Source organism: Platalea leucorodia (genome assembly GCF_965183815.1).
Source record: "Platalea leucorodia genome assembly, chromosome: 3".
Classification (NCBI taxonomy): Eukaryota; Metazoa; Chordata; class Aves; order Pelecaniformes; family Threskiornithidae; genus Platalea; species Platalea leucorodia.
In genome coordinates, this window is record NC_138825.1 from 35,129,046 (window position 1) to 35,142,147 (window position 13,102).

At 38.1% G+C, this 13,102-nt stretch overlaps 1 protein-coding gene across 5 annotated transcripts in view; it reads right to left on the reverse strand.

Annotated features, from left to right (window-relative positions):
- Positions 1-13,102, reverse strand: part of ZFAND3 (zinc finger AN1-type containing 3) — a 143,031-nt gene that overhangs the window by 43,381 nt on the left and 86,548 nt on the right. For all 5 annotated transcript variants that reach the window (XM_082305770.1, XM_082305768.1, XM_082305769.1 and 2 more), the window contains one exon: positions 5,853-6,032. In XM_082305770.1, coding sequence (XP_082161896.1) covers positions 5,853-6,032 — 180 coding nt within the window. The remainder of the gene's footprint in view (positions 1-5,852; positions 6,033-13,102) is intronic.

The window sequence follows — 13,102 nt, forward strand, 5'->3', positions numbered from 1 at the left end:
TGTTCAAAGAAGTGTTCATTCCATCAATTTATGTGCCAGATATTTGCTTAAGATGTTAGAAGAGGCAGAAGTGTTCTTTAAATGAAACTGGGACTGTAGGGATTAGATTGAAACTTACAGAAAGATCCTCACACCATGAAATGAAGATGAAGGAGACACTTCTGCTCGACACTGTTTTGTTGAAATTCCTAACTGCCTATATGTTTCTGCACTGGCACATAATACTAGTGGCATTTCAAAAGACAACTCAAATAGCCCACAACTCAATCTGGTTTTATATTTGAAAGCATTCTTGCAAATTTCTAGAGAAAAAGGGTTTGCATTGATACTAAAAAAATATGTATTTTGTGGTAAATATTGAAGAAAATCCAGGTTTAATGATAATCCAAATGAAAAACTGAATTACTGTTAACTTTAACATTAAAAACAGTACCAAAAGGCTATTTGTATACAGCATCTAACGAAAACAAGGCTAAAAAAAAAAAAAAAAACCCTTAAGATGTAAAACACCTTTGACTAATATGTAACTTAATAAAAGAAAAAGCCTAAGAAAATAGCTAGTTCTTATTCTGTGGCATAGAAATCCAAAGATGACTGTAATACAGAATATGCACCTGGCTGGTTTTTGATACTAGAGGTGTGTCTCCTCTTTCTCTGATACAAGACACACAAAATTGAGTACAAGAAAAAAGAACACATGACAATCTTGTGAGTTGATAAGGAAAATTAGAATTATTCATCACCACCATCACCTAGCTGCAGCTTTCTCAGTTATGTTTGGGTACAAGTTTAATTGCAATATTAAATCATGTGGGTCAGGTAGGCTAGTTTTGTAGCTCAGCATAATTTTAACAGTTACTGCATTCTTTTGGATCAGATAAAAACATACAAATCAGTATCAGAATACATCACGTTAGCAACAAAGCAAATGACTTTCTACAGCCATTTGTGACAAGCGAGACAAAAACAAGGAGCTAGCTTGGTCTGTTTATACATTCAATACTTTATAGAAGTGGGTTTGCACATAACTTTCAGTCAGAGATAAGCCAGAAAACAGAGTTCCCCATAGCCATAATTAGGAGAAAAAAAAAGACAGGCCACACAAAACTGACTCCTACTGCAATGAACGATTGAATCCTCAAAGCCAGGGCATTTAGAAAAGTATACAATGGATAGCATCCAAGAGCAATTGCCATTTTAAAAATCACTGTCCTTACTTAAAAGGCCCAAAACACAATTAAGGATATCACAATAATAATTCAAAACATGAAGTATTTTCAGAGCATACATAGGAAAGCTGTCATCTCCGAGCCTGCTTACAAACCCAGGCAAAATGCAAAAACTGTGAAGTCGTTATAAATTGGTAGAAACCCCTTGCACAGTGTCAGAGAGAAGGCCATTCAACATAAAAATGAGAAAGAAAAGAAAGGATGCACATGTTTATCCATTTTTCATAAGGTTATGTTGAAAAACCTGACATAAGATTTTTTTTTTTTATTCCAAAGACAGAAAAAATATCATTACTTTTCTAGTACTATAGTCTTTGTGGCTTTTTACAGAGTCATGCTTCAACAAGCCATGAAATTCAGAGTATAAACATCCAATAGGTGCAGTATAAAAAACAATCTCTCACCTTTCTGCCAGATATCTTTTACAGAAGCCTGGTGCATCTCTGTCTCAGATGTAGTACACTTGATGTACATAAAGTAACTTCACCAAAATAACTTCCTAATCCTTCCTAATCGGGGGTACTTCAGTGCTCGTAGCACATGCTTAATAAAAAATGCTTAATAAAATACAGTTTTAAAGCATTCTTCAAACTTGTCTTGCAAATTTAAGTGTTTGAGATAAACTAATGATGTTTCCAAAACTTAGCTTGACATGCAACTGTTCAAATTCTGGAGGGTATAAAATAACTAGCCAAAATTCACAGACATTCAGTCCTGAACATTCCTATTTAGGCATCTCAAATTCAGCACACACAGAGGTAAGGTGTGGTCAATGATCATCACCTTCTTGCTGGGCTGAAATCTCCAGTGTATTTTTTGACATTTACAGCAAGATCTCAGATCTTTGTGTATCTTCTTATAAAGTCTTCAACGTAGAAATGTAGAGCATCTAACTGTTCTAGAAACATCAGCTATTCCTTTTGTCCTTTTTCAATTGTGGTTCTTGCTAATTCAAGGAGGCCAGGAAGATTTAAGCACATAATTAAAATAAAATCATGTCAACTGAAGCTAGGAACTACTGAAATATCAAATCTGATCCAGCTGCCAGTCGGAGTTATTCACGTTGACATTTCTCCTGTCACATACCACCACAGTTAGTTTTAAACCTGCACAGCGTCAGCTTTAGCTCTACTCATATAAAGACAGAAAAATAATGTGACAGCCCCAAAGAAAGCAATGAAGGCCTGAAACTAAGCAAAATTATTCCCTGTGCAGTGTGACCTTTTCTTTGCCGAAATACAAAGAACCTTCCTTAATAAGCTAAATTTTTAAAGAGTGCTGGTGGCTGCAGGTAAGGAGAGAGAGAAGCGAGGGCCATTGTCAAATCCCTTTTTTCCTGTCTGTTAAAAATAAACAAAAACCCTGCCCACCCAATTAGAAAAAGAAATCTTTGACAGAGCAAGCGGCTTGTATGGTGACTGACACTGAAATAACTACCATTAGGACCCCCTAAACGAAGGGAGGAGATAGAAGGGAAAAATGAGAACAGATGAAAAGTATACAAGAAGTTGAACAGAGAAACTTATCTGCACATAAATCAGCAGCAGAACAAAAGTTATACTGATTTAACCATCTGTGAAGAAACAGATCATTAAAATCCATACAAATCTAGACTTAGTAAAGCTATACCAATATACTTGTTATCTGCAAAGGCTTGTTTAATAAAACTTACTGCAACTGATGAGACCTGAAGGTTCTGGATAGAAAAACGCAACTCAAGGGGGGGGGAAGATATTCTTAGAATATTCTCCCCCCCCCCCCCCCCCCCCCCAATTGCAACAGCATTTTTTTGAAATTGGTGATAAGCAATACTTCATAAAAACAAAACACACGTGAAAGAGGAAAACAAAGTCCTGAAGCTTGCGTCACTGTCTCTGGGCATAAATCTTTAACACGTTTTTGTTGACTGTAACTGTAAGACTGAGAGCTACCTTTCATCTGCCGGGGGGAGAGACGTTAATCAGCAACGCAGCCACTGGGGTAGGTGACTGGTCAGAACTGAGGGTGGCAGGAGATGGAAAGTCACTACAACCTGGTTGTGTATATGAGACACTCAGGAACGCAAATGCAACTCTCAGACAATCAAAACAGTAACAAAAAAGGCAGAAATACTTGCATATTGTCAAACAGAACTCCTGCAAAATCCAGTCCGAGGAACTTTTCTCCTATATCATTCATTCTGTGTTAAAAACGGAAACGGCTGCTTAAAAACAAGTACAAAACCACCCCTTACTTCCTCTGACACAGAATATGAATCATACCACATGAGATTTCTGTGGTTGTCTTCAGTTGTCATAGCGTGAATGGAATTTGTTAATTGCCTGAACGACTTGCTGCAATCCTGCCCAATCTGTTTACCCTGTGGACTCCAGTACTATGGCAAATACCTTGATGTGAGACTCTTCTCAAAACCTTGAAAGGGAAGAGAGGGGAGTGGAATGCACCACGAGAATCCTCCTCAAGTACTCCAATCTTTCCACGCTTTGATAGGGACTATCATAATGACCCCATACATTGATTTCTGGTGAATTACCACAGTTCTATTCCGAACAGCACATAGCTGTACTTCATCACACAGCACTGCAAAATATCAATCTTTGAAGAACACAACTGTATTGAGAGCAGCGCATGCTGTATAGAACTCACTGCAAAATAAATAAATAATGCACAGAAAAAAGACACCCTCAAATTAAAAATCAAACAGACATTTAAAGTTTGGGCATTCTTCGTTATGGGAAAGAATCTTCCACGCTGAGGCCATTACCCATCAGAAAAGCTCCGTCTGTGTATAATTATTTCTGATAAATGATATTAAGCTTCATTAAAGAGAGAGTGGGGATGAGAGAAGACAGAGAGAGCTCAAGCTGTAAATAAATCTCTCCACTGTATTTCACTTAAAATCATCCCAGCAGGAAGTCATAAAGAATTTTTTTTATAGGTAATATTTTCAAATGCTCTGCAGGCTGTGCTGCCTAATATCCATCACCTTCAGTGCATGTTCACAAGCTTACAGCAATTCAGGATGAAGGACACTATTTAATTTCCTTCCCATCCCTGTAATCACCTTCCCACTTACCCCCAAGTCCTTCTCAGCCACCACAGAAACACTTTGTTGTAACACAATTTAATTCCTAACTGAACAAATCTTCAGAAAACCTGACCCAGTAAGCACTGGAGCAGCAGCCTGTAACACCAAATAGTACATCCTGGCTAATAAGCCAGCAGAGGTGCTGAAGCCCCCTGCCCTGTGAAGGCCCAAATGTGTTGCTGAAGCATAATGTTGTGCTGAATTCTCTAGGAAGGTTGTTTTAAGGCCTTGTTTTTACAGCAGACTACAGGTTTTCCCTGAAGAAGCGCTGGACAGAAGGAAGAGATGATGGGTGGTCAGCAGCAACTGTGTATGCGAAGGAGAGACAAGAGTTACACGGCAAGTTTACTCTTATTACAAGAACTGGTATCAGAATGTTCACATTTGAACCCTGCTGTATTTCTGACCATATTCTCACATACAGATAGAAAACAATAATTCAATTTAAAAATTTTATTTTAGTTAGTCTAACAAACTACCACATTCCCCAAATGACACTTTATGCTTTGTCCACAACCAGTCTGCAGAAGTAAAAAGAATATATATGCAAAATCTACATACCTGTAAACAGAATACATACTTCAGCAACTCAGCAAGACCATCCTATGCAAACAGTTAACACAACTGAAAATGAGTGTAGCGTATCAAAGGCTTTTTAGTCCTAGTGCTTTGCCAGCATTGTTATTTCCAGCAGTTGCCTCAATGTTCAAGAATCAGAGCAGCTCTAGCAGATTCCCTACTAAAAAATGGGCGTGTTTTTCTTCCAATGTGTACGTCTATTTACCAGCCAAGAGGCACAAGCAAACTTAGCTGAAGGATTCCCTCCATAAAGCATCTTCCAAAATAAAGCTACAGTTGGAGGAAAATGAAACTACAAATGACATAGTTGAGCTTAAGTTGTAGAATGAAGATTTTACAACTCCATATATTAGACACAGAATATATAGAGAGGTTTAGAATAACTTAAAAGACAACTTTATCTTACTGTGTTTGCTGAGATTTAACATTTTAGCTTACCTGCAGGGAGAATTTTTGCCTTACCGAGTTCAACAAAGAAGGAAGATGGGTCATGAAAGAAGAGATGAGTACCACATGAAACTTAAGTTTTATGCAAGTAACCTAGCAGCAGTCTAGACAAACATGCATTACAGTCAGTGCTACATGCAACTGCAATTATTAAAAACCAAAAGGTTTTAAAATAAAAATTTACAGGACATTGGTGTTTATCCTAGAATATATATATTAATTTACCAGCAATGCGAGAAAGTTTCTCAAAATGAGAGTGCCTCAAAATTATAATTAAATTGTATACTGCAGTTCAAACAGCTGTAAAGTTAGTTAGAAACTCCTGTGACCCCTTTTAGCTCATTCTTCTGTTAAAGCCATCAATGTCTATTTTCTGAATAACTTCTAACCTTTCCCTTTGCCCCAAAAGCCAATCATTTACTTCCAAAGGGAGCGAGTAAAACGTAAGCCTGAGAACAAACCAAAACGTTTATGCCTCCTTTGCTGTCACTTAAGACTTGGGCACTTACATTCCTCTTTGCTCGGTGAAGTTACATTCAGTTCTGTCAAAAGTTGCTGGTTGGAGTTAGCGGCCTGCGTGGTTAGAGAGGTATTGCTGTTGTCACTGTTCGTTTCTCCAGAGAACAAATCTGACTGGCTGTTGCTTGTGCTGGGAGTAGAGTCATCGTCTGGCTGCTTCTTCTGGAAATCTATCAAAACCAAGATTTCATACATCAGCCCACTTGCTCAATCTCATCATCCGATGTTAAGCAAAAAACCTGAGCGTAACAAAAATAATCCCAAAACGCTGCCAGAGGTATCATCATTCTGATCATTTGTGTATCTCGAGCAACAGAAAGTTAGAGTAGCCTTCAAGTTTTTATTTCAGATTCAAAAGTATCTTAAAAGTTATTTGTTGTTGAAGAACGACAAACAATTTCAGAACTACACAACATTCTTGTTTCCACAGCTTCCACATGTTTCGAGAGCATCCAAAGCTTACCACTGTGTAGGTCAGTATACAGCACATAGCATCATTTTAAAAATAGTCACACAAAGCACATATAAAAGCATAAAGGAGCAAACATCCAATGAGGGAAGAACTAAGGCATGTAATACAAGTATAAGGAAGTGTTACACTTCTCTAAAAACGATACTTGCCACTGCTGTTTTATAAAATCCCTCCTGTAACTGTTTTGGTGAAGCTAGCGTAGACAGCTGTGGTTTCAGGTTAGCGTGGAGGAGCTGGTGAGGGATTTGCACCACTTGTTTGATGGGGGTTGGGGGCGAGGGGGGAGTGTGTGTGCAGGTTTTTTTCCTCCTTCCTTCACTTACTCCAACATTGGTATTAAAAGTTGCTCATTGATCTATGGCCACAGAGTTAGACATGGGAAGTAAATCACTGCAATACATTAAAGCTATGGACAAATTATTTGGCTTCAAAGTTTTCCTTGTGTTTTCTTTTTGGTCAGCAAGCGCCAAGTCACGCTAAGTCTCTAAACTGCCCCCGTAGTCCAAACTCTAGATCTTTGATGGATACCAACCTCAGGCTTACCTTGCCTCCAAACCAGATTCAGGTTTGAGGGGAAATACCCTCTTTTTTAAGTGCAAATCCTTCCTCGGGGGCTTTCCCAAACCCACAGTCCTGACACCTGATTCACTGCAGCATTAGCCTCAGTTCTTACCAGCTACACTACTGGATGTCAGCCTGGCACAGCTCTGCCGCTGGATGCCCCCGGGGAACACCCCCCCCCAGCCACCTGCATTTTGGTTTGCTTAACATCCAGTCACTCGCACAATGCAAAGGCACCTCCTCCTTGTAAAGAGATAGTTGAAGATGAAGCGCACCACCTCTTGGTATTCCTAAACGTAACTTTTTTTTAAAAATGACATACAAAGGCAGGATTTATTCATTATGCAAACACATACATAAATCAATAACGGTTGCTCACTACTATGTCATGACAGAGAGGAAAACAGAGCAGTCCATAAATATTTGCAGATGATGACGTATTAGAAACAGGGGTCACCAACATGACTCACTGGGACTGGGAAGCACTACAGTCAAACAGTCCCTCAGTGCTGATTTAAGTGATTTGCCAGAGAAATTAAGCTATAACTTCTGCTGTGGAAGAGTCAGCCAGAAGTCCAGCTTGGAGAGGAGCAAGCTCAAAGCCAGGGAGGAGGAGGAAGGAGGCAGCAGACAGGAAGTCATCCACCTCCACAACACCGCTCTGAGAAAGCGGTGGGGTGCCCTTTGTCAGGGGTCCGTTACTGGGCCCAGGAAGATGTCAGGCCCCACTAGTTATCAACGAAGTTTCACCCCACTTGGGCTCCTCAATATTATTACTGTGTTTGTGCAATCAAGAAAGCTTCAAGCACTCAGGATCCTGCACCAGCCCCAATCGGACAGCTGCAGCAGTTACAACTGCAGCCACCACCCCAGGAGATACCCAACTCTTCACGCCTCTACTGAGGCCACAGCCCTGTCAGAAGGGGAGCTCGCAGCCGGAGAAGTTTTGGGAACCACCAGTCTATAAACAACCAGTACAGAAAATACATGAAAATCTCACACGTTGCCTGCAAATATAGGGTGGCTACGAAGACTGTAAGTGTTTTACGTGAGGTGGCACCCAAGGCAGTGCACAGAAGTAAAGCTGTGTTGTATGCATGTATCAGAAGTGGGAGCAAATCCATCTTGAAGGAGCAGAGCAAAAATAATGGTTGCGCTCAATATTATACATCGTGAGCAATCTATAAAATGCATTAAAAAAAGAAAGTGTAGAGCAATAGATACAGAACAGCAACAGATACTATGAAATACATTAAAATTCAGCAAGTCAAAAATTCTCAGCTAGTGGTTTTTTTTTTTTTTTTCTGCTAGATAGCTGCAAATACTTAGGCTGCACCAGCTCAGTGCCATCCACAAAAGGCATTTACAGAGAAACATAAAACATCTACACAAAATAGCCTATATAATAAAAGTCCTGACAGTCCTTTAATGATAGTTTGGTAAGTACTAGTGCTACACTGTGTCTCCCAAAGCCACAAGTTTAAGAGCACATTGACCAAGGTGGTGTTTTTTTCTTTCCTGAAAAACCATTCACTTTTGCAACCTATTGATAAATTCTCCAACTTCAAAGAGAGCATAGAAGGCCGTCAAAAAATGGTCAGCATTTCCCAACAAGCTCACTAAAGAAACAGTTCAGAGCTGTCACAGAGCAGCAAAATCCACCATGGCAGTTAAATGCTCTTGGCCTTCATGAATCCAGAACCTCGTGTTCAGAACCGATTTTTACTCAGACTGCAAATCAATTAACTTTCAAAAAAGTCTTAGCCTGCTCAGCTGCATGGAACCTGAGAACATCTCCCATCCCCCCTTTTTAACCACTTTTTCACTGAGGACAAGAGTATTTGAGGAAAGTGTTGAGACTGATCTCAAGTGCCCGAGACATAACTAACTGTAACTGATGTTGTACGGCTTACCCACGCTACAGCAAATTATTAGCAGTTGCCTTCATAATGTGGTGTCAACAAGCAATACAGGACCTATTCAGTAACATCATTTATATAATACATTTGACCTAAATTATCAACAGGTTTCGGAAATATTGCTTTATGATTTGCGGTGCATCATTTACCTGGCACAAATACATATCTAATGACATACTGGATGAGCTGTACTATGTTTCTTCTGTGTATTGGTGGACGGCATATGGCTTCTGTTAACCAGGACTCTCGTTAACACAAATAACTTGCAGATCACCTTGATCTCCCCCCAAGCACAATAAAAGCTGGCAACAATTACAGGAGAGCTGTGTCTGAATAAATCCAGTTAAGCCTTTACTGCTTAACAAATAAAACAAAACAAAAATACACACACACAATACAGGCAAGACCCTGGCAAGTTTTGAAGGGGAGGCTTTATTCTGATTCAAATCAGAATGTAATTCTGTTGACAGAACAATGACCTCTCCTAATAGTCTCAAAAGGAAAAAAACAGAACAAGAGTTGGCAAGACATTAATCATAATTTCCAGAAGTTTCTATATAACTAGAGATACATGCAAACCACTTTCATTTAAACTGATTTTTTTCCTTCATTTTTACTGAGACTTTCACTATGCTAGCAAAATCCGTGCCAAAATGCACAAGGACCAACCAAAAATCCATCAAATCCACGTTCCCCTTTCCTGCTTAATGAAATGCTACTTTGTAACATTTTACAGAAACTTCAAGTCGTACACAGGTTTAATGGAAACAAACTTTCCCCATTTGTCAGAAAATATGTTTATTTTTTCTTCTCAACATTGTCTCCTTTTCTCCACTGCCTTCAGGTTTGGGGTTTATTTTTGGTGGTTGTTTGTTTTTTTTTTTTTTTTTTAAAGTGCACGATACCCTGATGTTAGTTACAAGGTGGAGACAGCACCAAAATAACGTGTGAAAATTAGCCATTTCCTGCACGGGGCAATACCAGAAGGAAAGATCTATCAATAAAATGCACGAAATACATCCAAGAAACTATTGCTGCATGGTAGAGAAGCTGCTAGTAGTAAGCAGCAACACTGCCAGGCTTCTAGCTCCAAAATCCTTTTGCTTTGTTGAGTTTAAGGGTTGCACCCAGCATCTCAACTAGCTGAGCAGGAGCCGAAAATCTCAGGTGGGGCTCTCATGCACTGGATGTTAATAGTAAGAGTGTTATTTTTGTTTTGCTACTTAGGATTTCTTTGTAAACAAAACAATGACTGTGCATATACAGACATGATACAAAATTTTCATATTCTATATATATAATGAATTCAAATAGTTTAGACTAAAAGAAAGGCAAGAAGCCAGATTTGTTTCCAGACTTCAGAAGACAAGTTCTTTTGCAAGACAATCTTTTGTCCATTTGTATTCATAAGATAACACTGATAATGAAAGCCACGACCTTTACATCTTCCGATTCTAACCCATAAAACCAGAGGTGTCACACGAAATCACGTCTTCCGCACAGGACAAACTCCCTTGTACGTTTGTCCAGTTACTATTACCCAGTTAGGGTGAGCAACCAGAAAGAGCCCGTCTCCCAGATATGTTCATTTCACCCATTACCTCAAGATCAAACTAACAAATATTTAGAGCACTCAGCCTCTTCCGTCACCTAAAATACTCCCCATTCTGTGACACAAAAAATCAGACAGTCCCAATTCCAGTATTTAGTTTACTTTAGCCATCAATATCCAACAAAATACCTAAGGAAATACTGAGTCCGCAACTTTTGATTAACTGTAAGGGGTCTGTAACTAAGCAGGGAACAACCCTTCAGCTTCTGAGAAGTAACTTCTGTGATTACAACCAGTTGAAACTTGAGGTAAAGGCAAATATGAGCAGTATCAGCATGTCATTTTATTCTGAAAAAGACAGGCGTGTCAAAATATTACCTGAAATGTCTTAATACTAAGCCAGAGTGTTTTCTCATTTGCATTCATGCTATGGTATAAGAAATCCTAAAATTTATGAAACTCCCAAAGGGTATCAAACTTAAGCTCTCCTTTTGGCTTATTTTAAGGGTCAAGGTTACAAACATTTCCTATTCTCTGGCCTATAACAGATGTTTTCATTAATAAGAAATGGGTTCATTCAAATAAATTATGGATGTTGCAAGAAGCGTCAGAGTAAACAGCATGCTAAGAGGAGAAAATTAGAGTCTTTAAAGTAATTATTTTGGTTGATAGGCAATATTACACCACTTCTTTATTTGTCAATCCTACAGCTCCCATAACTTAGCAGCGTGAACTAGCAAAAAAGTTATTTGGAGAGTGTTTGCTTCTTACACTGCATTAAGTGTGCCATCTGCACATTTTTTATTACCAGAGCATCTTGTTCTTTTACAGAGCATAAATTAATGTGCGTCACATCAAATGTCTACTAGTCCACAGTATCCCAATGTACACAATAGACTTTTAGCTGACTCTAGTCTAATCAGAAAACAGTTCCACGCTTAAAAGAAACTGCATTTTGAAAGTACTCTATGGGAAGTAACACAAATATTATGGCATTGAGACAGTGAAATGTTTACTTTTAGTTATTGCATCATTTTATTTTTTTTCTTCACATGCCTGGAGAAACTGTTCATATATGACCATGTAATAGTAGTGCAAGTCCTAAAGATTTTATTTACTTATTTATTGAGAACTCTTCACTGGACTTTTCTGGTTGATAGGTTACTGAAGGCATTTCAAGTGTCATTCATACATAACTACATTTTGTATAATAAATTAGTGTATGGATAAAACCTTTCCTTTAAATAGATATCTGAATCTAAACTAAAGCTCCAATAATGGACTGGCAATAAAACTCCACTTGGGAAGAGAAGATTTTGTTTTTTCTTTGTAAATAACACACAGACAGAAAGACGCATGAGCCCACTTGCAGAATAATCACAGATATCCTGCCCTCAGGGGAATGCACTGTAGAATCCGCCCAAACATTTGTATTAGAAGACGACAACCAAAGTCGTAAAACGAAATCCGAGATAAGTACTGTACAAAATTATAATTATAAACAATATATAACATATACATAAAAAGATATTTCTTAATACATCCACAATAATAATAGCAACAATAGGTGGATGAATTGAAAATTAGATGGGAGAGTATGAAATAACTATTGCAGTACATTCTTGTCTCTCTGTCAGCAGAGCTCATCACTTTCACAGTTAAGCACAAAGTACAGGAGAATTAACAAACAAGCAAAAATATTAGAAAGATGATTTTCTATACAACTGAACTTTATTTAGAATTGTGAGCGCACGTGGTACAAAAAAAGCCATTCAGCTCTTAGGGTTTTTATTCATAAATACAACTTTTTCATTTTTTTCAGTTTTTCTTCATGAAGAAGTTCTTTATGCTTATGTTATCCTTCATGATTGCTATACTTTTTTAAATGGCAGCACATTATTAATAATAGTTTCAAATAATACTGTGATTTGCATGTTGCATATACTGAGCTTTTCATATACATTTCATTTTCTTTTCAAATAAGCAGAAAAAATACTAGAAAAAGGGCAAAATAAACATTAAAAAAATGAAAAAGACGGATTTGCGAGGGTGGTAAACAGACAGTGAGAACATGGCTGCAATGACGTATTTATCATTCAGGAACTAGGATCAAGTTATAGAATAAGACTGCCATATTTGTAAAATTACTGGGATGTTTATCATCATCAATTTTGGGGGGTTTGGGTTTTTTTGTTGTTGTTCCTCCCCCTGCCCCCGGAAGTCTGACGACATTATCATCTACAAAAGTATCCTCTGAGAGCAGCTTCCCCACAGAACAAACACTCCTTGCTCTGCCTGAAAATAACAATTTTCCTACTGTAGCTATTTCAGTACTGACCAGGAACAAGGTCACTGAAAACGCCTGAAAATAACATTTTAAAAACACTTGTGTCACATTTCCTAGCGTTACCTAAAGTAGCACGCTTTCATTATTTCAACTAAAATTTCATTATTCCATAAAACTCACCAACATAAAGAAGAATAAATATTATTGCATGTCAACACAGGATCCGAAGTACTGAAGCTATGAAGAGTAAACTACTGTTTTTAACAATCCACTTTAAACTTCCTGTTACAGAATCCCTCAGGTCCACAATTAGCATTCATAATTTAATTCATTACAGAGCACGTATGGTGAGAAAGTACTATATAAAGGTACGATTACATTGCAAACCTAAAACCAATGAGGGGCTACCTATATAGCACCTGCATCTGACAGTGGAATAGGAAATTAAG